General features: G+C 38.5%; 1 protein-coding gene across 11 annotated transcripts in view; it reads left to right on the top strand.

Moving 5' to 3' along the window:
- FAM19A5 (family with sequence similarity 19 member A5, C-C motif chemokine like) overlaps positions 1-24860 on the top strand; it is a 416518-nt gene that overhangs the window by 96813 nt on the left and 294845 nt on the right. For 7 of the 11 annotated variants that reach the window (XM_017811596.1, XM_017811592.1, XM_017811594.1 and 4 more), the window contains exon 2: positions 11732-11818. The exons of 2 other annotated variants lie outside the window; for them this stretch is intronic. In XM_017811596.1, the coding sequence (XP_017667085.1) occupies positions 11732-11818 (87 nt within the window). Of the gene's footprint in view, positions 1-3667; positions 3753-11731; positions 11819-20979; positions 21333-24860 lie in introns of those variants that run through there. 2 more of the 11 variants (XM_017811601.1, XM_017811600.1) reach the window with 2 other exon arrangements.

Below are 24860 nucleotides of genomic sequence, written 5' to 3'. Positions count from 1 at the left end.
AGCATAAAGCAGAAAAGTTACATGGATATCTGGTGATTTTTGAACTTGGAAATTCTGAAAATAAGATAGAGAAATATCAAAGTCCCAAAGGAAAGTTGTGTCTACTTTGCTGTTGTGAGGAGAGCTCTGTGGGCAGGCTAGCAGCAGGAATCTGAGTGTAGTAGAGAGAGGGAGGCTTCTGCTGGGGAAAAGATGAGACTGAAAGGCGAGGAGATCTAGGAAACCTTTTATTACCCTGGTAACTGAAGCACATAAAAGTGCAAATTTACATGTTTGGAGTTTGGAGAAGTGTTGGTATGATGTGCTTTTCTGGTTGTGCATTTTGCCTAATGTCTATTATGTTTCAATAATTCATACACTGAGCTCAATTTTAATTCAGCTGCCTCAAGGTAGGGTGCATTGGTCATTATGGGAACCAAAGGAAGATAAGTATTTCATTCCTTCCATTAAAACCTTTATTGTCTTGTAGAGCTCTGCTGCAATTGAATGCATAACTTTGGCAAGCCTTCCTTCTGGTGGCTTTGTTTGTGCAACACAGAATAATGGTAGCAACATTTCATTGAGGCAACCATGCTAAAAGCTAATGAAAGCTTGCTATTCTTTATAGATGCTTTGTAGATTTGATTCTTCTTTGGTGGGTAAAACGTTCCTTCTGTCATGACCTGAACGTTTATAGTTGTCTGCAATCCTTGTAAGTAAGCTATTTATTGCTTTTCCTACTACTTTCATACCAGGATAGAAATGTACCAGTGGGCATGTATCTTGTATATTAGGATTATGTAAGTTTGTTTATAGTAATGGATTAATTTTAAAGACTCTATTCACATGGTGTTCCATGAGGTTATATGCCAAGGACAGGCTTGAACTCATTTATTTGTGGAAAAGTTATGGTCCTTGTTTTTTAAGCTTTACACAATGGTCTTCTAAAATAATATTTACTCTAAAGGTGCACAGTGCTTGCCTGCAGATATTGTTTTTCAGTGTGAGCTGTTAGGGGACAGTGGTCTCTGATGTACAGTAAACACAGGAGGACTTTTTTAAGACTCTGTTTCTAATGTCTTCTGTAAGAAGATTAGCATAGAATCATAGAGTATACTGAGTTGGAAGGGACCTATCAGGATCATCGAGTCCAACTCCTGGCCCTGTTCAGGACACCCCAAGAATCAGACCATGTGCCTGAGAGCATAGTTCAAACACTTCTTGAACTCAGGTGGAGTGTCTTTATTTTGCTCTCAGTATCCTCCTCCTGCAGGAGATTCCTGATGGTGTGTAAGGGGTTAGACATGCATGAAAAGGAATAGTAATGGTGTGTTCTCCTTCAGTTTGTATGCGATGATATGTAGAACTATTCATATCTCTTGCAACGCACTGGTTCTTCCAGTAATGAAAGGATATCTGACCAGAAATGAGGATTTGCTGCTTACACTGAAAAGCAGAGGATCTCTGGCAGGCAAGATTCATTGGGGTTTTTTTTACCTTAAGCATTTCTGTGACTGAAGAGGTTCAAATAATGGACTCTTACTCAGGAAAAGACTTTTTTTGAATGGTAATGATTTTTCTGTGTAAAATAATTAGTTAAACTAATAGTGTAAGCAAACAGACAAACCAAACGGTATTACTAGATAAATTTGTAGTATTTTGGTTTGCTTTTTTTAATAACTGAGCTAATTCAATTTATGTTTTCTACAAAGATACATCAGCAGTAGAGCATATGATTCTCAGTTACAACTCGACAGTTGAAAGGAAACAGGAATTTCCAAAATCTATTGTGTTTACCAAAAAAACCCCCAAAAACAACCAACCATAAATCAGAGCATCTGCAGAATTATACGAATTTGACATAGCTTGTTTGACCAAATTGTCACCCTTAAACCACCTATTCTATAGTATAATGAAAAATTAAACCACCACATTATAAATAAAAACATCAATTTCTTGCCTTTTTGCCTTTTTTTTTCATCATAGAAATAAAATGGCAGCACCTGGAACCTTTTTTTGTATATGCATATGGACTTCTCAGCTTCTGTGCATCAGCCTGATTCTATGATCATTTTGGTTTAAGTTAGAGAAAATTTCCAGAGGCTTAGATTCTCTGTTGCCTTCATATTGTTTTAGTAATAAAAATGACAGATATTTTGCTAAAAGGCTATTTGCTTATAATATAGAAACACTGAGTGATAGAATTTGTGTTGTTGATTATCTACTATTTATTGCATAAAGCATTTATTTATTTAAAATTTTTATTCATTTATTGCATGGCTGATGGTCAGTCTAGATTTCCTTAAACAATTCAAATCCAGCAGAATGCTTGGCATTTTTTGCTAGAAGAAAGCTAAAGGAACCCATAGAGTGATCTCTGTAAAAATAGGTATGTGCTAACTTTTAGTCATTTGGCTTGACAGAAAAAGTGAAGTGGTGATGGAAGCCTGTCTAGCTTCACAGTGAATATTACACGTTGTGTTGTTCTGGAAGAAAGCATTATGTGGTTTTGCATTGCCTCACATCTTAAGTGAATGTTAAGGTTCTTCAAATAAACCTCAATAGACTTTATTCACCATAGTTCAAACCTGAATTTCTCCTGCTTCCCCTGATTGCATCTCAGTGTTCCTTTTTGTCTCCCCAGATGTTTTCAACATATAGTTAAAATTATCACCACAAGGTGGAGTTCTGAACTTTCCAGTATGAACAATCTCTTCATCACATCAACAAGGAGCAAACCTAATTTCTTTTTAACTATCATACTTCAGTTACACCTGGCATTTGCAAGAGTGTTTGTAGGTATAAATATTCAGTAGAAGCCAAAGAATTTGGAACTATTTGTATGGTCTGTCTAGAGTCTTAAAATGAAGTTAGTGCTGGCTTTAAACCTGGACTTTTTAATCTCATCATGTATGTGCATTTTTTCTGTTGACAGCCACAGTTCTGCAGCACATCAAAGACATTACTTCAGATCTTTTTAGTGCTTACAGAGAAGGTATTTTCTGTCACAAAGATGCTTAAATGTTTTGGAAGGAAAATCTAGTTTTATCACCTATATAAACAGTGAATTTTTATAATGTGGGGTTTGGTAAAATTAATTGGCTGTTTAAAGGAATTCTATTATGCATGCTCAGTTGTTGAGAAGAAATTATTTCTTGCTTTGCAACTCTGACAGGATTTTCAAACACATACAGATTTATCAAATACATAGTTTTGAAGGAATTTCTTTGTCTTTTATAAAAATAGTGGTTTATAAAATTATCAGTGTTTCTATTTCATTCTAAATGACTGATTTTACATGTGTGTAACTCAGAACTCAATTTGAGTAGCTGAAATGTCCTTTAAACGTATATCTCTAAATGTCTTTTAAACGTATATCTCTAGAGTCGAATACGGTGGTAGCCCTCTTGTTCTATGAGACGATTAACGGGTGGAGTAGATTGGAGGGGTTTAAGAAGTGGAACAGCCGCTGTGGTGGGTTGTGGTGCTGAAGGGACAGCTCATGGCAGCGCAAGGCGGCAGTGCTGCAAGCGGAGCGTGGGGCAAGGGGCACAGAAAGCAATAGGATACAATAATCACATAGAAATAATCAGATAAGAGTTTTTGAAAGTGCTTTTATAATAAATATTATTGATTACAATTATTTTTAGTGCTATTCTTCCTTGTGGAACACGCTACATCCTCTGGGGTCATGGAAACCTTCAGGAGGATTGTGATAAAGTCCTTCCTTGAAGTGTTTGTGCTTTAATGCTTGGGAGAGGAAGCAAACTAAGGTATCACTTTATTTTATTTATTTATTTTTTCCTTTAATTTTTACATACATTTAGAGCATGATGTGATATTGTCTCTCAGCTTCTCTGCAAATCCTTTGTTTTGGAAGTGATTTTACTCTCCTATGTTACTCACTAGTGATGAAAAGTTCAAAGTATTAATCTTTAATTGAACAAAATAAAATCAGAAGAATTTTAAAGATGCAATTAACACTTTGCTCTAATTTTCTTTAACGTCTTTACTCAGTCATTAGGAATTTAATCTCTGATATTTTGAGCAAACTTTGAAACTCATTTGATATTTGCATTTTTCATATGCTATATGCGTGTTTCACATGGGATTTAAAATGTGCCTTTAAACCTCCAGTTTTAGCAATTATTACTGTTAGCTGCCTTAGTATAAGCTTTTAGCAGTGTTTTGAAGATTTCTATTTCTTAGGTAGGTGTCATTTTCCTACTAAGCATGTAACATAAATAATAAATAAAGTTTAGGAGCAAGAACACATTATCCATGTAGCTTATTGCCAGGACTCATGTGGAGTTGACTGCAGTATAATTTCTGTGGACATGAAAGCCCATGGAAGAAATATCTTTGCTGTAGTGGCCTGTAGATACATGTGTCAGCTAGTATTGCATGCTACTGTTAAGCTGAACAACAACAACTTCTGTCACCCTCTTCTCTTAGAAACAGTTTCCTTTGATTTCTTCTATTTTGGTTAAGTTTTGCCTAAATTATTATGAGGAGACAAAGAGACAATGGGCATAAATTTAAATACAAGAAACTTTTTTTTTTTTTTTTATCTGTGAGGGTGATTGAACACTGGAACAGGATGTTGACCAGGGTGTGGTGATCTGCATCCTCACAGAGGAAACAGTTCTGAGTGACCTGCATCACCAGTTGACCTTGAGTAGGGAGATTTGACTAGATGATCTTCAGAAGTTCCTTTTAACTTCAACTGCTCTGTGATTCTGTGACACTGTGAAATTAGAGAAAGTTATCTGTTTTTCAGTGAAATGAAGCTACTTGAGGCAGACTCGTGTTTTCACTTCGAGCTTCTATGTGTTATCTAGCAGTGATTCCTCACATTTTTCTCACTCATTGGGCCATTGGTTTCTGTGTGAAGACAGAAAGACTATGTACTTTCCCACAGTCAAGCATAGACATAGAACAAACCAAACAAAACCAAAAGTAACAGAAAATGACCCCATGACTAGATTTCTGACTCTTTAAGGATTGTCTTGCCGTATCAGAGATTATTAATGTAAGCAATGAAAGTAACACCTTTCATGAGAGAGAATGGATTTGCTTTGCTTGTGCCATTCTCTAAGATCTTACCCCTACATGTTGTGGACAATCTGTTAGCTCCTGGTAAAATGAGCACAATGCTGATCATGACCAAATGTCAAGTGAAATTTTATCGGTTTTTTTGTTCATTGAGTTGTCATAAATCCTTTTGCTGGTTATGTCGATAGTGGTTGTCCATTTTAAGTGAAGCCATCCATTTTAACTGATACTCACAATTCTGAGACTCCTTTCATTGATATGATCATCCTGTGAGGAGTGACGAGTGCTATTGTCTAAACCATCACAACTAGCTGGGACTCCTACAGCTTGCCTAGCTCCATATGTTCATATTTAACAGCTTAACTTTCAGTTTCCAGTATGGGATTCCTGTGGGTTTCTTCATTAGTGTTTGGCCAGGCACTCCACAAGCTTCACAGCAGAGGGCCCTTGCTAACATCTTGTAAGTGGGCTCTCTGGTACCCACTTTAACTTCAGTAGTCTTTCTTTCCAGATTGTCTGAAAAGCATCCTGCAGGTTCCTGCACATTCTAGGCAAAGGCTGATTTTCTCCTCGAGTGAGGACTTTGCTCCACGTGTGCACTTCTAGACTTTCCATATGAGGCAGGTTTTTAATTAATCCCTTATACTGTCATTTCTAAACTGCACATAAATATAGACATTCTAATAACTCATACTCCAAGTGAAAATGAATTTTTTTTATAAGGGACCATACTCCTTCTTAATAGCAGCTCTGTAGGCTGCTATTTCAAAAAGTTAAAATACATTTGTTGATAATAATATGGTTTGTCTATAATTTCAGATAACTGAATAGTTTCTCCCAGTCAGCTGTGTATCTCTGAGAACAAAGCAGGACAAAGAATACAGTAACCTGTTCTAACCAGAAAACATGGCCTGATCTCAGTTTTACAAAACAGTCCAAGGGGGTGCTCCAAGTTTAAAGTTTTCCTTTAGTCCTTTGTTAAAAACAGTTTCTCCACTCTTGTTTGACTGCATTTCACTTAGAACTAGGAACTATTTAATCCTATTATTCTTTCGTTTGAGTGCACTTCCAGTTTTCTCCATCCAACCCCTATTTCAACAGTCTCAAAAGAAATGAGACAAACGGATGGTGCAGGACACCACTCTTTTGTCTTTCATGTGACACTGTTTTTTATGAAACAGAGTGATCCATACGTAACAGATTAAATCAGAGCAGGTTTTTTTTGCATGTGAAATGTGAACAGGTAGCTGTGATGGTAGTGAACAGGCAAAAAAGTCTTGTCCTGTACTTGGAAGAACCAGAGAAAATGAAAAGCTATTCCAGCAACCTAATAAGCACCTAAGCTCTTTAATAGCAAGAGTCTCTTTTTCTCTAATCTGATAATTTTGCTAATGTACAGACTATCTTTCTAATTTTTCTATTACTCTGGTAATAAAAATTATAATAAAAATTACCCAGAAGTACCCACTCACTGCATTTTTCTGGTCCTGTAGTGAGGATATGAGGAGCTTAAATCGTATTTTATCTAAATTTGGATCTTTATATAGTCCGTAGGGAACAGCTATCTGGTCTCTAAGAATAGGATGTTCCTTATGCTAAGGTTGCTAAAGGTAGGCACATCAGGAATTTCCAGTCCAAGAAGGGATGTGTGATTTTAAAAGCATATAGAAGGAACAGGGGGAAGGCTGAAGAAGAGATACCTGATGAGGAAAGGAGGAAGAAAGAAAAGAGGAAAGAAAAAGTAATAGGGATGGGGAGAGAGGGAATAAGAGATTCTATGACAAGGATTCTTGGACAATAAGTCATCTGAATAACTGTTTGTACTATTTTTACAGTGATCAAATATATGTGTTAGCCTGAAATGGATCTGAGGATACAATCTGTTCTCTTATGTGAATTAGGATCACCCCAATGGGTATTTATTTAACTTGTTCTTAAACGTGTGTTGAGATGTGGATTCCCTATAAATGATAAACAGGTCCATCATTTAACTGTCCTGATAGCTGGGCTGTTTTCAATTAGCATCTAATATAAATCCCCTTTCCTATACTGGTAGCTCGAATTAAAATGAGGTCTAATTTATCTACATCTTTCTTGAAAGATGAAACCACAAACTGTGAAAAGTGCTGTGATGAGAACTTCAGGAGACACTACTTACCTTGTCTTTTGTTTCTGCCAATGAATTCCACTTCATTACAACAATAGGGTATTTTTTTGATCATTATTCACTTTGTGATCCACTATACCTTCACACCTTTTTCCATTATTTGCAGTTGTTCTCTACTTTCTCTTTTTTAATTGTTTAGCACTTTTGGAAAAATGTAATACTTGTGCTTCACCTCTGTCAAAATAAAGACAAGTTGCTGTGTTTCTGATTTAGAAGAATCCTGTTATCATTTCATCAGATCTCTGAATTCATGAAAATGAATCTGACTGCCAAAATAAATCTGTCTCTCTCTATATATATATCTTGATATCATATATTTACATGATTATAATATTAAATATATGTCCAATTTTGTTCTCTGATATTCAGGTGTAAATCCACTTACTGCAGTTGTCTCTCCAGATCTGACCTCATTAAAAGTGAAAATACTGTGTGTGTCTTATTATTGCAGAAATAGTTTATCCAAAAGGAACTATTCAGGGAATACAGCTAGCCTTTCTTTTTCTTTCTTTTTTTTTTCTTCCCTTTATTCTCAAAACAAGACTTCTCTGTATAATGTAATGCTTTACATTATCTGAAGGAAAATATTTTGGTATCAAAGTCATGTTCTGGATATGATGCCTCCTGTTCTGAATTTGATGATCAGGGAATTCTCTTTCTCTGCTCTCATATATAAGTACCAGTTATGGTCCATATAACTGTCATTGTTTCAGTAACCTGCAAATTTGTTGCTGTAATGAAGCTTCCCGATAAACAAAGTTATTTTTCTTTATTAAGTCAGTGGTTGGATCTACAGCTGAACAGAAAGGCTTATTGTGTAAAGATCTGAGGTTATATGTAACATATTTTGAAATGCTGTATATGGGCAGGAGAATATAGTCATGGTTACAGCAATGGGCAGGAAATCACAGTTTTGAGTCTTGGCTGTGCCACAGACTTTCTGTGTGACTTTGGACAAGCTACTCTTTGTGCATTAGCTAATAATACTATCTCTATCTCCCAGGGGTGTTGTGAGAATACATTCATTAATGTTTGTAAGGCTCTTGGATGCTATAGCAATGGGGCCATATAAGCACTTAGAGAAACAATCCATTTTTGCAACAATGTGCATCTCCCTGACTAAGGACTTTTTTGCTGGAAGTTTTTCATAGATGCTTGTTATGAATAAATCTACTTTATAATGATACAGTGAGGTTAAACTGCCTTTTGGAGTGCAGTTTCACTTTAGTATTCAGAACAGGTGTAAACAGTCATAAGTTCGAAAGCCGTTCCCAAAGAAAGAGAATACCATTTCATAGTCAGACATTTGAATAGAAAAGATACCTTTCCTGATTTATCTAGTTCAAAACATGGAGGATTATTTACATCTGTATCTGTCTCACAAATAGTTTATTCTATTTTAAACACTTCTCATTACATTGTCTAAACTACCTCCTCAGGCAAGTCATTTCATTGCCTAATTGGCTTTAAGGTTAAACAGTTTGCTCAGATGTCTACCCTACTTTTCGCTTGTGGTTATAGGCTGTGCTTTCAGTCTGTCCTTTCTTTCTGAAATAACCTTCACTCACATGTGTTTGGTTCAGACACCGCACAGTTACAGCAGGTCAAAAAGGTATTGCTTTAGTGCTGATGTGAGGTAAATTGGTAAACCACTCTAACTTGATTTGATAATCTGCCTGGCTGAGTGCTGGTCAGTGTTAAAATCTGAATATGGGGTTCAGCACATTAGCACCAAGGAATAGAAAAAGAGTATTCAATATTTTCAAGGCTTTTGTAGAGGACTTGGTGAGAGATTTCCAGTCTAGGGGAAAGCGTTCTGCTAAGACTTCATAAAAGATTTTGTTTTGCTATAACTTGGGGTTTTTTTATTTGTAGAAACTAGTGACAGCAGACAAACTGTGCAAGTAAGAGATCTAGAATAACATGAGCAGTCAGTGAGGACAATAAATGAGGGCTATGCAGCTTTTGAGGCTCAGAAAACAAGACATCTGTTGTGCTTCCATGAAAAGCTTTTTAATTTGAGGGCTGAGTTCAACCAAAATGTTTATGAAAGCAAGAGATCATTAGAAGATAGAGACCTTATAAATGTCCCAATGATGGGAACAAATACTATGTCCTCTCCTACTGTATTAAATGCAGAGAAATGACATGGTCTTAAAAAATGTCCAACTGTAGGAAATCAGTGAATTGCAGTTAATTACGAGATGTAAACATACAGGAGAACAGGTCTTATTTGATTCGTGAGATTGCTTGCTTGCCATGAAATCCATCCACTGTTGTTGTTTGAATATGTGCTGAATAGAATTGCTTCTCATAACATTCCCATATGAGTGAAAGTGTAAATGCTTCTCAAGATGACTGTTAGTTTAAGCTATGCTTAAGACTTTCCTCACAATGCAGGAGAAGAAAGCTTTGTAATTATTTTTTTGTTTTTTCTTCTCTCTATGAGCACTGACGTTGAATGGGGTTGATATCCTGTAGTATTCATACATACATAACATATACCACTCTGGATAGAAGAACTAAAAATGAAAGAAAGAAGTAAACTATACTATTACAGTGTTGTAAAAACTTATTACAAAAGGACCCACAAATATCAACTCTCAATCTTCTTGAATGCACAACCATCAGGCTGCTCCCAGCTTGATGGATTGCTGTTTTCTGGATTTAGCTAAAGACTCGGTACAGCTGTCTTTTCTTTCAGTTTGTCAGTAAATGCAGGACCAGTTTTAGGGGATTCTTAATCAGAATTCCAAATTTTATAATATTACTTGATGCAGGATTGAATAAAAAGGTATCAGTGAAGTCAAGGAGAGGAAGCTTCATTTCACAATTGTTTGTGAACCAGTGTTTTATCTCAGTTGTTATATACCCTAACATGTCTTTTGAATTTTTAGTTTATTCATGTTTATGTTTCTTGAGCATTATTTTAGTAAAATTCTTTGTTACCAAAATTTCCTTTACGAACACATTTTTATAGTGCAGCAACACTAAAATATCTACCAAAATGAGGAAAAATGTAACTCAAAGGATTACTTTTATCTTCTTAAAAATTATGGAATTTTTATATCTTGTGCATGACACAAAAATAATTGAGATGATAAAGATTACTATAGTCTGAAAAAAAATTCATAAGAAAAAAGATACCTGTTTACAAATTTCAGATCTGATAGTCAGCTAATTAAAAAAATATTATCACCACAAACAGTGGAAAATTCAAATTTCTGTGAAAGAATTTTTGTCTTATGTTGTGTCTGTCAAAAAGAAGATTACACATCTTCAATAGTATACCTGGAAAAGGAAAATAAAGCAGTTAAACATACTGAAGCTCTTACAGTTGCATTACTTGGTTTTTGTCACTGCCTTCTCAAGAATGCTTCTCTACATAAGAAGCAGCGGGATACGTAATCTGGAAAGGGTAAAGCCTTTTTGTTATGGCAAAGTAAATTGCAGCTGTTTCTCACAATAGGAGGTCATTGGTCATATACTGATTCTATCTATTTCGATAAGACTACATTTTGATAAACATCTTACCTATGGCATGTCTGTAGAATTGATACTAGTTGCACATGTTTACTTCAGCAAAATAACTTCTCCCTTGCTGATCTCTAGGTGATACTTAATACACAATTAGATGTTATCTTGCTCATACTATTTGATGTTTCAGTTTACTACATAAAGTACACAGCTGCTCCTCATATTGCCCCTTATATTGTTCTGAAGTGATTATGAAAACAAAATATTTTAAAACCTAGTGGTTCCTAATGGAAGAAAATAAAAATCTGTTACATGTAGGCAAAGAAAAAAGAATACAAAATGTGGTTGTCATTCAAAATAAATCTAAGATCTCCTTTTTAACCATAACAATTATTCCAGTAAGTATACTGATTTTTGCTAGAGCCTCATTTCTAGAAGTAATTGTCATGTGTTCTGGTGATTTGATTTGTTCTGATTTAATAGAATTCCATTAGTTTTCTGTGAAAAAGAAAAGATTTCTTTTTCTATCCCTGTTTCTTCATAAAGTTAAAAAAAATCCAAAAAGCAAGCTGTATCTGGATCCAGAATTTTGTGGCATTAGACTTTAAGTTCTTATTTAACATGGTTTTACTAGGAAGGCTATAACTAGGTAAGTGCTGTGTACTATATTATAACTCCTTTGTAGGGAAGATATGAATACTTAGCCTCTTTCAAAAAGAAGAGGAGAGAGTGGGGAGAGAGATTGTTTTACTAAGTTTCATTTACGTCAGATGCAACTGGATGTGTTTGGTTAACTTTACATCTGAAATGATGCAAAAAAACTCTTCTAAAAATCAGTGAGAGTCAATTTTATGAGTACTATTCTCAGCATCTTAAAGTAACTGTTAGATACAGTAGGGTGACTGTAAGGGGAAACACCAAAGCCTTCAGTTCTAAATCTTCAGGTGTGCGCGCTGTTAGACCCACTGATGTTATATAGTTTGTTCTGTGTTCGTTTCCTTTTGCATTTTCAGACATGATTTCAATTGAATCATTTATGGTTCTTCCATTCAGATTTTAACAGCTATTTTGGAGCGGATAACCCTCAATGGCTGTATATGAGACATTGCCCGGGGTGCTTCCAAGATGCTTTTGAGCTGGGTAAGGAAATCGCTGAGTGTTGACACATTCTCAAAGCACTATGGCATGGATTGAGAGCATATGGTTTATAAACTGTGTTACTGACCTATTATTCTGTACTTTACGGACAGAATAGACTACACTAGTTTCCTCTGAAATGCTAAACAAAACTAAATAAACATTTTTTTGGTAAAAAAGAAAAGGTAAAAGTATTTTAAAAAATCTAAATACAGTATATAATCTGTATGTGGTAATTCGTACATAAAAACTTCAAATCATTGTTACCCACTTCTGATATGTCTACTTCTACTATAGTAGCCATTCGATGTATAATATTATACTAATCTAATGTCACATTAGCACTATATTAGTACACCAGTGAGGTAAATCATACTCAAATTTTTACTGTTACTTTCAGGTCAAAGCTGTTAGTGCAGGCATGGCTTAACCAATACATGAGTTTAAGACTTACACTGGCATTCAAGCTGTAATGCCTGTATCATCTTTACTATCTACATATTACCTTATATGCCCCAGTCAGGAACAATTAGTTATCATGACTCATCTCCCCTTTCATATATGTCCACAGGCAACTGAAAACATATGGGCTTGTGAACTTGAGTCTGTGCAGTAAGGACAGTACAGACATGGGCTGTTCATGTGGGGCTTTCACTGAGTGTGCACTAAGTGAAGAAATCAAAGAAAGCTTTCTATCTCTTATTCAATAGCCTGCTGATAAGTCTGATGATTGGGAAAGTCCAGCATAGGTGTGATGCAAAAACCTCCCAGGACCTGGCACTCCACTTCACTCCTCTATTTACGGTTAAGCAGTGTCCAGGGAGAGTGTATATTCTGCTATAGAGAAGGATTTCTTACAATGTTTGTATAATGCTCTTTGTAATGTTTTATCCAGCTGAAATCCAGCTGAATCAGCTACACTATCTCCAGGATTATTACAGAAGTTAGTTACGGCTGTGCACTGTCACTCCTCATGTGCCAGCAGTCCTATTTTAATACCTGACTTTTTTGTTACATGCCATAATCTTACATGTTCCATTTCATGTTGTAATTAAAGCTTTCTATTTTAAAACGATGTAAGCATGCAGAAAAATGGTTATTATTAGAACAGCATAATTTAAAACAAAACCAAAGAGGTTGCTCACCTCTTAAAACAAGCTTTTCACAAAAAGTTTTGTGAAAAGGTGCTATGTGGCAGCTGCTTCATTAACTGTAGTAAGTTATAGGCCTCCTGAGGTATCTGGTAAATAGAAGAAATAAGCTTCCTACAAAAACAAACAGACAAGCAAATAATGAATAGGTTGTGCATGCAAGAGAAGGTTATATTAATCTGAAGCTCCTGCCATTGTCACACTCAGGTGTAAATAGATGGGCCTCCAATGTGTTAATTCTACAGGGTCCGGTAATAAATCTCAGATTAAGTTTCAGTAATCCATTTTCATCCTATGAAAAAAAAATTGTCTAATAAATTTAGTATTAACTGGCCATATTTAATAATAGCTAGAGACTTCCTAATATTTTTCTTTTTCTTTACTATCAAGAACTAGTGGACTATATTATACATGAATGGCTTGTACAATGATTGTTTTATATTTCAGAATCACCAACAAGTTTGTGTTCTCAGATTAAAGACTGTAAATTTAAAAACAATTTCACCTTTACGTATGTCTGAATACACACCCAGAAGAAACTTAATATATAAAATTCTGTGTCTCTTTTAATGTCAGTCTGATGCAGGTGTAGATCTCTTGAAAACATGAGTTTTCAGGTCAAAAAAAAAGAGTGCCATAGTGGTAAACTCATTTTAATTCTTACTTAAAATGTAATAATTGTTAATTTTGTGCATGTAACAATTTTCAACTGTTAATATTTGAGGGTTTGAATAATTTTAAAGAATCTGCACTTAACATTTGTCTGAAAAATATTTGTTTCCCCTCTCCTAGCCTAATAGGAACAAAAGATTACTTCTTCCCTCAATAATATCACCCAACATGCTCAAACATTACATAGGCAGTTGTTGTCTTTTCCTCGTGCATTCAGAACCTGTTCTAACTTACCGTGGAGGTGCCTGATTTGTTTTGGATATTCTCCACTTTTTCTGCAGCTCCCCTTTCTACATACTACAGTAAGAATCACTAATGGAAAGAATTAAAAGTGGCCATTATGGCCTGAGCACAGCTCCTGATCAATTTTTGTGATATCCAGGTTTTGAGGTGGAAAGTCAAAAGCTAAAGAAATATAAAGAAGGTTCTCTGGTTAAACTTCAAGCAACGGATGAAAGAGCTTATTGGTTAAGTTGCCAGTGAGTATGAGTTTGTACAGTAGAATTCATTATAGAATCGGGATTTTTTTTATTTTTCCCCCTCCAATAAGATGAGAGGAAGCAACAAACATCACAAATCTATTAGCTTATTAACTTTTCCATACAATGACTGCTATTGGCCATTCCATAAAGGTTTGCTGTGATGTGACTCATGGAGTTACTGTCTATTCAGTATGGCTTTCTCTGTGGGTCTCATTCTCAATTAAGAACTTCCTAAATGTTACGGCATTTTACATGTGTAGTTTTTGGTTAGACCTCCAAGAATTGATCCTGGAAACTATGCATAATAACTAAATTCCCTAGGAGTAAACAATTGTATTTTGAAAAGTGTTTAAAAATCCAGATGATTTCAAAATATATAAAAAAAAAATATAAGGATAAGCCACTCGATTTCATTGTGATTTTTGTGAATAGCCCTGTAGTCATGGGAATACTTGAGCCTATGCCTTGCACACTAGTCTTAACTGTGAGTTTCAATAGTTGTATGCTCTCTCTGAATTATCATAGAATCATAGAATGGCTTGGGTTTGAAGGGACTTTCAGAGATCATCTAGTCCAAGCTCTCTGCCATGGGCAGGGACATCTTTTACTAGGTCAGGCTGTTCAAAATCCCATCCAACCTGGCCTTGAACACCCTGGTATCATTTCAAGACAATAATCTTACAACTGGAGGCAGGTAGAAAGGCCCTTAAGACATTGTACAATCTCTCTTTGAGATTAGGAGTTCTCCTTTTGATGAAAATTCCTAACTATTCAGGTGTTTTTAGGTGAATGAAGTCATATTTGAAGACAAGAATAGATGAAAGCTATAGACAAACCAGAAGAAACTGGGAGCAGGAAAGGGTAGGGAGACAGATGCTGCAGTAATACAAGTTCTCCATTAAGATATGTGTGGTTCTTTAAATTAAATTATGAGTTTCTTTTTCCTCTCAAATATAAAACTATCCATAGGCAGCCGTATCATATGTAGTCATGTATCACAGAAATTAAATCACATCATTTAGCTGCCTCTTTCTTCAGACATTAAAATATTTCTTCCTGAACAGGTTGTGTGAAAACTTGGTACATCTCATATGTAAAAAAAAAATAAATAAAAAATTCTGCCCTGGAAGGCAAGAATGAGTTTCAGCACTGCAGATTCTTCACAGAGTATATGCTGCCTGGCTCCCTCCTCACTGCTAGTTCATTCATTACAGCTCATATATTTTCTCATATGCATACTGGCACTATAGTTCCTTGGGATCTGTACTGGTTGCAAATACCATCAGTGTAGGAACTGGATTTTTTAAAGCTCTAAATTTTTTAATCTCAGATGCACTGAGGTTTTTCTGTGTAGAAAATTTCCCAGGTCATAATGCTGTCATTGTTCTCGGTGGGAAACCTTAATTGCAGAGCTAGTTGGATAAGAGTTGGATTAGCTGGCAGAGTGTTGTCTGGAAAATCTTTCAGCTGTGCTATGTTATCACTTCCCCTACGTCCCCCCGCCCCCACCCCTGAGGATTCCTAGCCTACTGCATTTGGTGAGATACATATGTTTTCCCCAGCTACAGGAGCTGTGAAGGGTTCCTCTGGGATATCTAAGTATAAATACCCAAGTGTGTCTTCAGTTGCTAGGTTATTTTTAGTCAATGGGTGGTTACCAAGTCATCTATAATTGTGCTGTTAAATGTGTCAGAGCAGCTACTGCAAATGGAGGTGCTCCCTGTAACAGGTTGAGCATATAAAATAAAATGAAAGAGGACAAAAGCAACATTTTGGAATTGAGCTGTTTAAAGATTTGAATTATCTAAGGGAGATTGCGTGGTGGACAGATATGAGGAGGATGATCCATGAGTACAACATGGATAGGGAAACATGGAGCATAGTTTGACTATACTACACATAGTACCTGTAACTGGCATATTATGTCATTTCAGATATGTGTTTTGGGAAAATTTCCCAGTGATTCAAGGGATAAGAGGGGTCTTACAGAACCTTTCACTTCTTCTTAGGCAGGTCACTTTGTCTGTAGTGGCCAAAAACTGTTACCAACTAGTGACTGCTATGCGGGAGAAAGTGCACTGAGTTCCCAGTGGACAACTGTCTACATGGCACAAACTGCTAGCACAATTCTTTCTCTATAAATAGAAAAGAGAAAGAAAATCATACCTGAATAGAAAGCCAGTAAGATGGCAGGAAGAAGACATGAACAGCAAAATAATGCAACTGAAAAGCAAAACGAAACAAAGTTACTTAAAAAAGCCCTGTAAACCATCAAATGTTCTAAGTAAACATGCACTGTAGCAAGGAAATTACACATTGGTTATTATAAATCACCTAGACTATGCTAACCCTTTTATGGATCTGCCACTAGGAGCCGGAACAGGAAGCAGGGTATGGTCTGTCAAAAAATATTAAAGACATATTAATGTATCACCCAGTTTGGTAAGTGAAGGAAAAACAGGTGAAAAATTGAGATGTTCATGAAAGGATATGGTCAAATTGATGTGTATTTGTGATTCCTATGGTAGCTGCATCGTGTCACAAAACAGAGATTAATAGCATCTCTTTAGATATTAATTTCTACTCCAGTGGCACTTGCCCAGCATCGGCTGAAGATCAGGGATAAAATTTTGAGGACTGCTGTAGTTCTGACTAGCTCAGAAGCAAAGAAACGCCAGCCATTGGTATGCAGAGAACAGAGGGATTAAAAAAAGACTCAAAGGCTGCAAAAACTAGTTGGTGGAAATATATCCATCTGTATTCGTTCCTATATATTCAATATATCATCTATTTTGGTTAGATTCAAAATGGAAAAGGATTTATAATGCCACTTCATGCATATGTGAAAGATGAACTGGGTGAATTTCAACAAAATAAAATGTTAATCTTAGCATCAGGAGAAACATTCCAGCTGAGAGAACCACTAGGCTGGAATAACCACCTCAAGTGACTGGTGACAGACTATTGCCTGAGTAACTCAAAAGTAACAAAAATGAAATCCAGTAGGCATTGGCAAAGGTTTGGTCTGGATAACCTAATAATAGCTATTGTCTGCTCTACTTTTTTTCCAAGACAGTAGTAGTTTCCAAATTCATTAGTGAAAATGGGCTAATGTCATATCTTGTGCTCCTGCATTTAGATCTGCATTGGCCATGCAAAATTTGGGGGTCTATTGCATGAACAGGAATAAAATAATTACGCAAAAAGCATTTGACACATATGAAAATACTAGGGCCTTAGTTATAGGTATGTGAAATACAAACTGAACGTGACTGTTTTCCAGGAATTTTAGCATATTTTTACTTATAAAATATCTTAGTAGTGAAGAATAAATCTTACAAAATTTGGTAGAATCTTTTCACAAAAATAAATGAGAGTATAGATAATTTTTTTAAATGTTTAGACTTGAGCAAAGGCTGCTACAGAGTTCCAGTTTTAGTAATTCTGTAGAACTCATTGAATTTTTGGTAAAAAGAACAAATGAGCTGTATTTCCAAAAGAGAACACACATATGGAAATTATGCGTTTCATTTTTGCATGCCTTTCCTGTAAGATCTCAGAAGAACTTCTATCTCTTACACATTTGCTTTTGCTCCTTGATCATTAGGAAAATGCATTCCTCACTGCTTTTCCCAGCTGCAAATGTCTTCTGTATCAGAAATGTCTTCCAACGCCATCGCCATCCTTTACCAGCTTTCAGGTGCTGAATGTTGCTCCTTTAGCATTAAACACAACTGGGAAAGCTCCCATGGAGTGGTTCTCCAGCAAGAGCTACTACTAGGATCACAGCCTTTTGCCTCTGTATTGCTGGAGATGGGTGGGGTTGGAGCTCTGGACAAAATCTGGAAACTCACAGTGAGATAGGTCTGTAAAGCTGTCATGGCCTAAGCAGCTTAGAAGTTGTTTGAGAGGTCTTATTCCATTAGTTGGGGAGGCAAATCTTAATAGACTGAAAGATAAAGGGGAATTGTTATCAGTGAAATTTATTCAGAAAAGTCTTCCAGAGAAGTCTACGCTGGTAACTTGAGATATCTTTAATATTTTATAAGTGTTTATGGAGGTGACAAGTAAAGGAATTGAAGATGGAAATTTTTTAATCACCCTATTTAAAAAGTCCAAAGCTATTTAGAAAACGCAAAACCCGGAGTGAACCATATGTAGTACAGCAAGTGGCGGCGTTGCCAGGTACCACTGTCCTCTCAAATGGGAAGTTTTCTGGAATTCCTTGTTGCTATGAGACTAAATATCTCTGTACAGTGTGAGCACTGAAACAGATTTTGCTCCCACTTACACTAGTGTGTGTGTAGAGCGACTGCCCTGTGGCCAGGGAGCACAGTGCCACATTCTCATACCATGCTTATGGAAGGCCTCCAGATACCAGGAGTATTTGTCTAATTCAGAAGCGCAAAGAAGTAAGACTAGTTTAAAATGGGCAAAGGGCTACCATCTTGCACCTCAAGAGGAGCAAGGAGCAAGCAATTTGGAGATTCTGACCCATTGACAGGGGGTCTTCATATGGTTTTAGTCAAAAAGAAAAATAATGGGTAAAATTTCTCAGAGGATTTCTCTCTAAACTAACCATGTTCAAACTGAAAGATACATATTGCTTATCCTGGGCTGTGTAAACTCTTAAGTTTGACACTTTTAAAATCCACTTCTCTGTGGACTTTAAAGCTGCTATGTCGTTGGGGGGGGGGAGGGGGACGGGATGGGAGGAATGAATATGTTTGCTTAAGTATAAAAGTGAGAATTTCCTTTAGCTACTCGACACTTTTTTCTTTCACCCAGAAGACAAATAAACAAAACCCAACTTAAACTGTGCCCAAGCATGGCCAATTTCTCACCAAAGTGTACATTTCAGAATGAAAGATTTACAGTGGAATTTCTCTAGTGTAGCTATGACATTGCTTTAACATTGTCTTGCTGTAATCTTCAAATATAGTAAATGCAATATATGGCTTTATAGGGATTTGTGTGAAGTTTAAAATTCAAAAGATGGTTGTTTTTTATGTTTCTCTGTGCTATCTGTGAAAAACCAAAAAGCACAGGGATGAATTTAACAGACATCATCAACAACGAGGGAGATGTTTGCCCAATGAAAATACTGATCTTTTATTAATCTGCCCTTTCAAGCATCTGAAAAAAACCTGGTTTCTTAAAATTAAGAAAATATTTAAGTATTAAAAAAAAAAAATCCCCCGTAATAAATGCAGACGTGTAACCAAGGCGCTATGAAAACAAAGCTCTCAGCGCGCAACTATTCCCTTACTCCGTTTAAATCCTCAAAACTGTGGATGTCTATCCCGGAGAAACCGGGGTAGCAAACCGGCCGTCGGTGCGTTATCATCGCTGCCCATGTTGTCCAGTGAATCTACAGCCAGGCTGAGCAGCACCGCAACTTCCAGCTCGTCGCGAGGCTGCACGGCGGGGAGGACCCGCCGCTGTACCGGGCCGGGCCGGGCCGCCAACCCTGTGCCGGCAGCTTCCCGCGGTGCTGCGAACCGCACCTCCTCTGTCCCTGCCCGCGCCTTCTCTGCTGCACCTCCTCTCCCCGAACTGTGCGCCCGCCGACACCCGCCCCAGCTCCGCTCTGCGCTTCCCCGCGCTCCGCCCCGTGGGGCAGCACCGGCCGCGGTGCAGGGCACGCAGGGGACGCGGAGGTTGCGCGGGGCAGCGGCGGCGTTTGAACGCGGGGGGCGCGGAGCCGCCCCTCCTGCGCAGGCCGAGGGTACGGGCAGGGAGCACAGCTCGGGTAGCCCCCTCTGTGCGGCCGGCGTCACTTCAATGTGCAGCTGTTACCCCTGCCCCCCACCGCCCCGCCTGCGCGGCACCGGGGCTTGGTGACTGGGTAGCCCCGTCCGTCGGAGCGGCCCCCGGGTGCGGGGCGTCGCGGCGCGTCTGTCCCCGGCCGCGGCTACCCCGGTCCCGCAACGGCGGGGCCGAGCGCGCTGCCGCCGCGGAGCGGTCCCGCATCGCAGCACCTCTCCGGCCTTCCCGGCCCCCCGCCCAGCTGCTCTACGGCAGCCGGCGGCCGCGGCAGGGTCCTTCCCCTGGAGTGGGAGGGCGGCAGCAAAATCACAGCCTTCTTTTTTTTTTTTTTTTTTTTCCCCTTTCCCCCTGATTTATGGCATTCTTTCATCTGCGCTCCTGTTTTCCGCGGGGATGGCTGCAACGGAGGCATCAACCTGTAGACTGAGCGAGCTCCCGCCGTAGCCGGCGCGGCTGCTCGGCGGGCGCGCTGCGGTGCCACCGCCGGGGCGCGGCGCCGGGACAGGGCTGACCCCGCGGGCGAGCGGCGGGCGAGGGAACGGGGCCGGGCACGGCGCCCGGGGGAGCTCCCGGGGCCGGGCGAGCAGGAGCCCCGGCGGGGAAGCTGCGAGCCCGAGGGGAGGCCAGCGATCTGTGCCAGAGCCCCCAAGCGGCGCCGCGTTTGCCGGAGACGGCGGGGTGAACTGACTCCCCTCTCAAACCCCGCACTAGAGAGGATCTCCGAGCCGAGGGAGGAGGAAAGGGGGTGCAACAAATTGCCGCCAGCCGGGAGAAGTTGCAGTAAAGAGAGATCCCTCCCTCCCCCCCCGCTCCCTCCCCTCTCCGCTCACTCTCTCCTCCCCGAGCCGTGGCAGCAAGCAGCGGAACAGCGGCCCGACGAGCGAGCGGAGCCCGCAACCCGGCGATGCTGCAGCGGCTCCCGCGGAGCCTCGGCGGGGAGGGCCCGGCCCCTGCGCGCCCCGCGCCGACCGGCGGCGGCGCGCCCTGAGCGGCGGCGGCGGCGGCCCCGCGCCCCCGCGGCGCAGCGGGCGCTGTTGCGCAACCCTGCCCGGCGCTGCCGGCTCCCTGCCCCCGCCGCCGGCTCGGCGCGGCGCGGCTCCCGCGGACACGGAGCGCTGATTCATGGGGCCCCGCGCCGGCCGCCTCGGCGAGAGGAGCGCGGCGCTGCCGCTGCCCCCGCGCGGGGTGTGAAGCCCCGGCCCCTCCTCCGCAGCCCCGGGCTCGCCCGCCCTGCTCGGGAGTGTGGTCCCTGCCGGGAGCCGCCGCGCCTGGCGCACAGAGGGAAGCGTTGATGCATCGCTGTGGAAATTCATTGTGTGACTTTCTGGGTATTTACTGAGTTTCAGACCGAGATGCAGCTCTTGAAAGCTTTATGGGCACTAGCAGGAGCAGCGATCTGCTGTTTTCTTATATTTGTCATCCACTCACAGTTTCTTAAAGAAGGTAATTATATCTGCATGTCTACATACCCTGTTCTTTAATACTAAGGTCTTTACGAGGTGCCTTAATTATTTTTACCGTTTCCAGTATGTTCTATTTACAGCAGTGCTTCCACGCTATTTTTCCTTTCCGTTAAAGCCTTCTCAGTTTTGTTGCTTTAGATAATAGGTAGCTTTAGACTTACATTTTTAGTAAATGTGTGTGTATATATATATATATATTATATATATATGAAATCTTTATGATGTTTATATTTGGTGTTTTAGCTGACGTCTCATTTCTTTATGGGACATGTATAGAAAATATTTGTTGCTATCAGATGACCACAGAACAGTAGTCATCATGGGAATATTAATAAACCAAAAAAACCCTTAACAAGTAAACGTCTTATTTTTATACTAAATCAATAGGCATCCTTTCCCTCTTCCTTATTCGGTACCTTTTCAATAGATGGCACTAAAGTTCTATGGAAAGGGCAGGGCAGAGCAAATCCTGGGCATTCAGCATCTTCCTTATCCTCCTTGCTGCCCCGAAACGGGAAAAGGCCTTTGCATGGTTTCAAGGCTCCTGTTTTTTCCACCTTGTGGTCAAAAAATTGCGATGACAATTTACAGGAGAAAATAGTTTGGATTGTGAGGCAGGCTTTCCTCTTTTTTTTTTTTTTTGACCCTACTTGAATTGGGTGGAAAAAAATTATGTTTGATTAAGTGGGTAGAGGGATTTTCTTTGGGAGTAACCCTTGTATTGTTCTTTTTTTGTTTTGTTTGTTTTGTTTGTTTGCTTTCCTCAGGAAAGTACTTTTTCTTTTTGTTTGTTTTTCCCCAGCTGCTAAAATTCCACTGCCTATTTGTAAAGCAAACTGTAGTCTGAGATTTAAGTGTGAATACTGAGAAATGTATATATATTTGGTGGTGTATAGAAAAGCCCAGTGCTGTTCTCTAAGCAATGTTAACAAATAGGAAACAACAATATGGGGCTTTTGGTGAGCCTCTTTATTCTTTCTTAGCATTGTAGTATAGTTGAGATTAGAGCTGCAGGAAAAAGGAGCCCAGCTCAGCTTGAGTGCTGCCTGTGCAAAGCAGGGAAAAAACTTTTCTTGTGACTGGGACAAAGTTTCACTCAAGGCTGGGCAAAACGACAACCTTGCAACCACTGAAGTATCGGTACTGGTTTTAATTTTGTGTCACTCCAAGAAAAGTCCGAGACTGTACATTTTCACGGTTTTTTTTTTTAATGGAATTAATAAACACTGATTTGCCTGATTTGGTTAATTTAGAAGCATTTTCCAGATAGCTCCAATGCCAAAGATTTTTCCTTTAAGAAACCTACCCATGCTCTAATTGCATTGTGTGCAATGCCTCCCACATAGTGACTTATTTAACATTCTTTTAAAATGCTCAGACGAGTGTATTTATATATATCTGTCTAATGACATGGCCTGCTTTGAGGAGATTTTCCAGAATTTCAGGCTGTTTCTTGACAGTATTTGCCATTATGCTGCTTTTTTTTTTTGTTCAGTCTTTCACTGCTTGAGATCTGTGTTTCTGTAAAAAATCCATAAAGGAAAAAGCATTTTATTTCCCTTAAATATTTCTTCTTGGTTTGTAGGAGTAGAAAGCTTGTAAATTATTTTACAAAAACAGAAACGATAGCTGTACATAAAGGGCTTTTAACACATTTTACATTTCTCCAGCAATTAAAGCTATTCTTAACATGGACTGCAGAGAGTAAACTGAAGCTCTTGAGTTCGTTGGATAACTTAATTACATGAGGTTTTTTATATTTGTTTCTGAAATATTTCTGCTTTCTGTAACCCTGAGAACTGTATACTGACTGTAAATACAGATTGCTTGTATTGGGCTAGTTTTCAGACTTTTTTTGATGGGTGCTAATCTCCACAATAGCATTTTGACCCCTTCCATATAATTGCTTCAACAGTGTATGTATTCCTTCCTCCCTGTAGTTCCAATAATGACACTAAATAGTTTAGTGGAGCTGAATGAAAGTCTGCATGGTATAACTGAGCTTTTTCTTTATGAAGAACTTTTAAAATATCCAATAAAAATGATTGATCTAAGCATAATATATTCAAATGCAAACATATAAGAGAAAGAGAAATAGATGGTGGATTTAAGCTATAAGCAGTAATTTAAACTGTGAGCAGTTTGCAAAATGAGATTTATAGTTCCTTTTTATTTTTTTTTTATTTTAAAACCTGGTGTTTTATATTACTTTCAATAAGAAAAGAAAGGGAAAAAGTGTAAGGGAAGGACTAGCAAATGATTTAACCATATGCCTACCACATCAGTTTATTAAGTAAATATGTATAGAAAAGGATACATGTGAGATGACTGTTACCTTACTTTCAGAAGACTTGAAATTTTCTGATGTCAGAGTTAGCCCTTTACATTATAATTATATAAGAAGTTAGGAACTGTATGTCTCATTGCACATGATGTTGTTAGACTGTTGATTTCCTGGCAAAAAGATTAATTTCCCATTGGAGCCTAATGAGCTACATGGGCTTGCTGTTTGTAACTCAGCTGTGTGGTCGAATTCCTAAGTTAAATGCTTGGACATTTTAATGTGATTATTTCTTGTGCAGAAGGATAATTTCCTGCAGTCCCAAAGAACATTCAAATAAGCCACCAGTTTGCCTGGCTTGATCAGATTAGCTGATAACACATCTCCTGAGACAATCTGACAGTACAAGTTCATACACAAAGCATCTCTTTTGTATGCAAGACAATTGATTTAAGAAGAATGACATGTAAAATTAATTAAAGTTCTGACTTAATTTATTAATGCATGCTCTTTCCATTTTTGCATGTTTCATAATATTTACTGCTTATTATTTTTCCAGAGGCAGATCTTAACAGAAAACTGACATAATCTTCACTTTGTACAAAATCGTATAATTACCATATGTCTTTTTCTGTGTTCATTTTCCTTTTACTCACTTGGAATTACTGATGTTATCTGTTATGTTACACTCTTATGACCTATTAACACAAGTTACTTTTATAATTTCAGTTGTACTGCATGGCTATAGTGTGTAGAACTTTCATTACATCTAGCTGAAACTTATTACCAGAACCAAGTCCTCCTTCAGTCGCATTGCTAAATATAAGATTGTGTGTTGCAAGAGTCAACTGAGAGTTTTTCACACGGTTAATTTCATTTTAGTTCCTATACTGAACTTAGATTTTCCTCTAAGTAGACCTGTTGTAATTCTTAAATATTCTTATATACATTTTCGAATTGAAGCAATTTGGTAGTAGCATTACATTACTGCTGTACAAATGATGTTAAGAAACAATGAATACTTGTTCTGAGATGAGTGGGAAAGAGCTGTTTAAATGTCTATTTTCATGAATATGTTTTTTTCAGGAAGTGAAGAATGGGTGAGACAGGGTGCCATTTTTCCACACTTAGGCTTTTGTGTGGAAATACAGGTCGTCCTGTGGCTAATCCGTTCCCCTATGTCCAATCTGTCCTTCAGTGTTTCTAAAAGATGAATAGAGCTGTGAA

The sequence above is a fragment of the Lepidothrix coronata genome, unplaced genomic scaffold (genome assembly GCF_001604755.1).
Source record: "Lepidothrix coronata isolate B3197 unplaced genomic scaffold, Lepidothrix_coronata-1.0 Scaffold32, whole genome shotgun sequence".
Classification (NCBI taxonomy): Eukaryota; Metazoa; Chordata; class Aves; order Passeriformes; family Pipridae; genus Lepidothrix; species Lepidothrix coronata.
The sequence above is the reverse complement of the archived record's forward strand: the minus strand, read 5'-3'. Positions and strand labels throughout refer to the sequence as shown.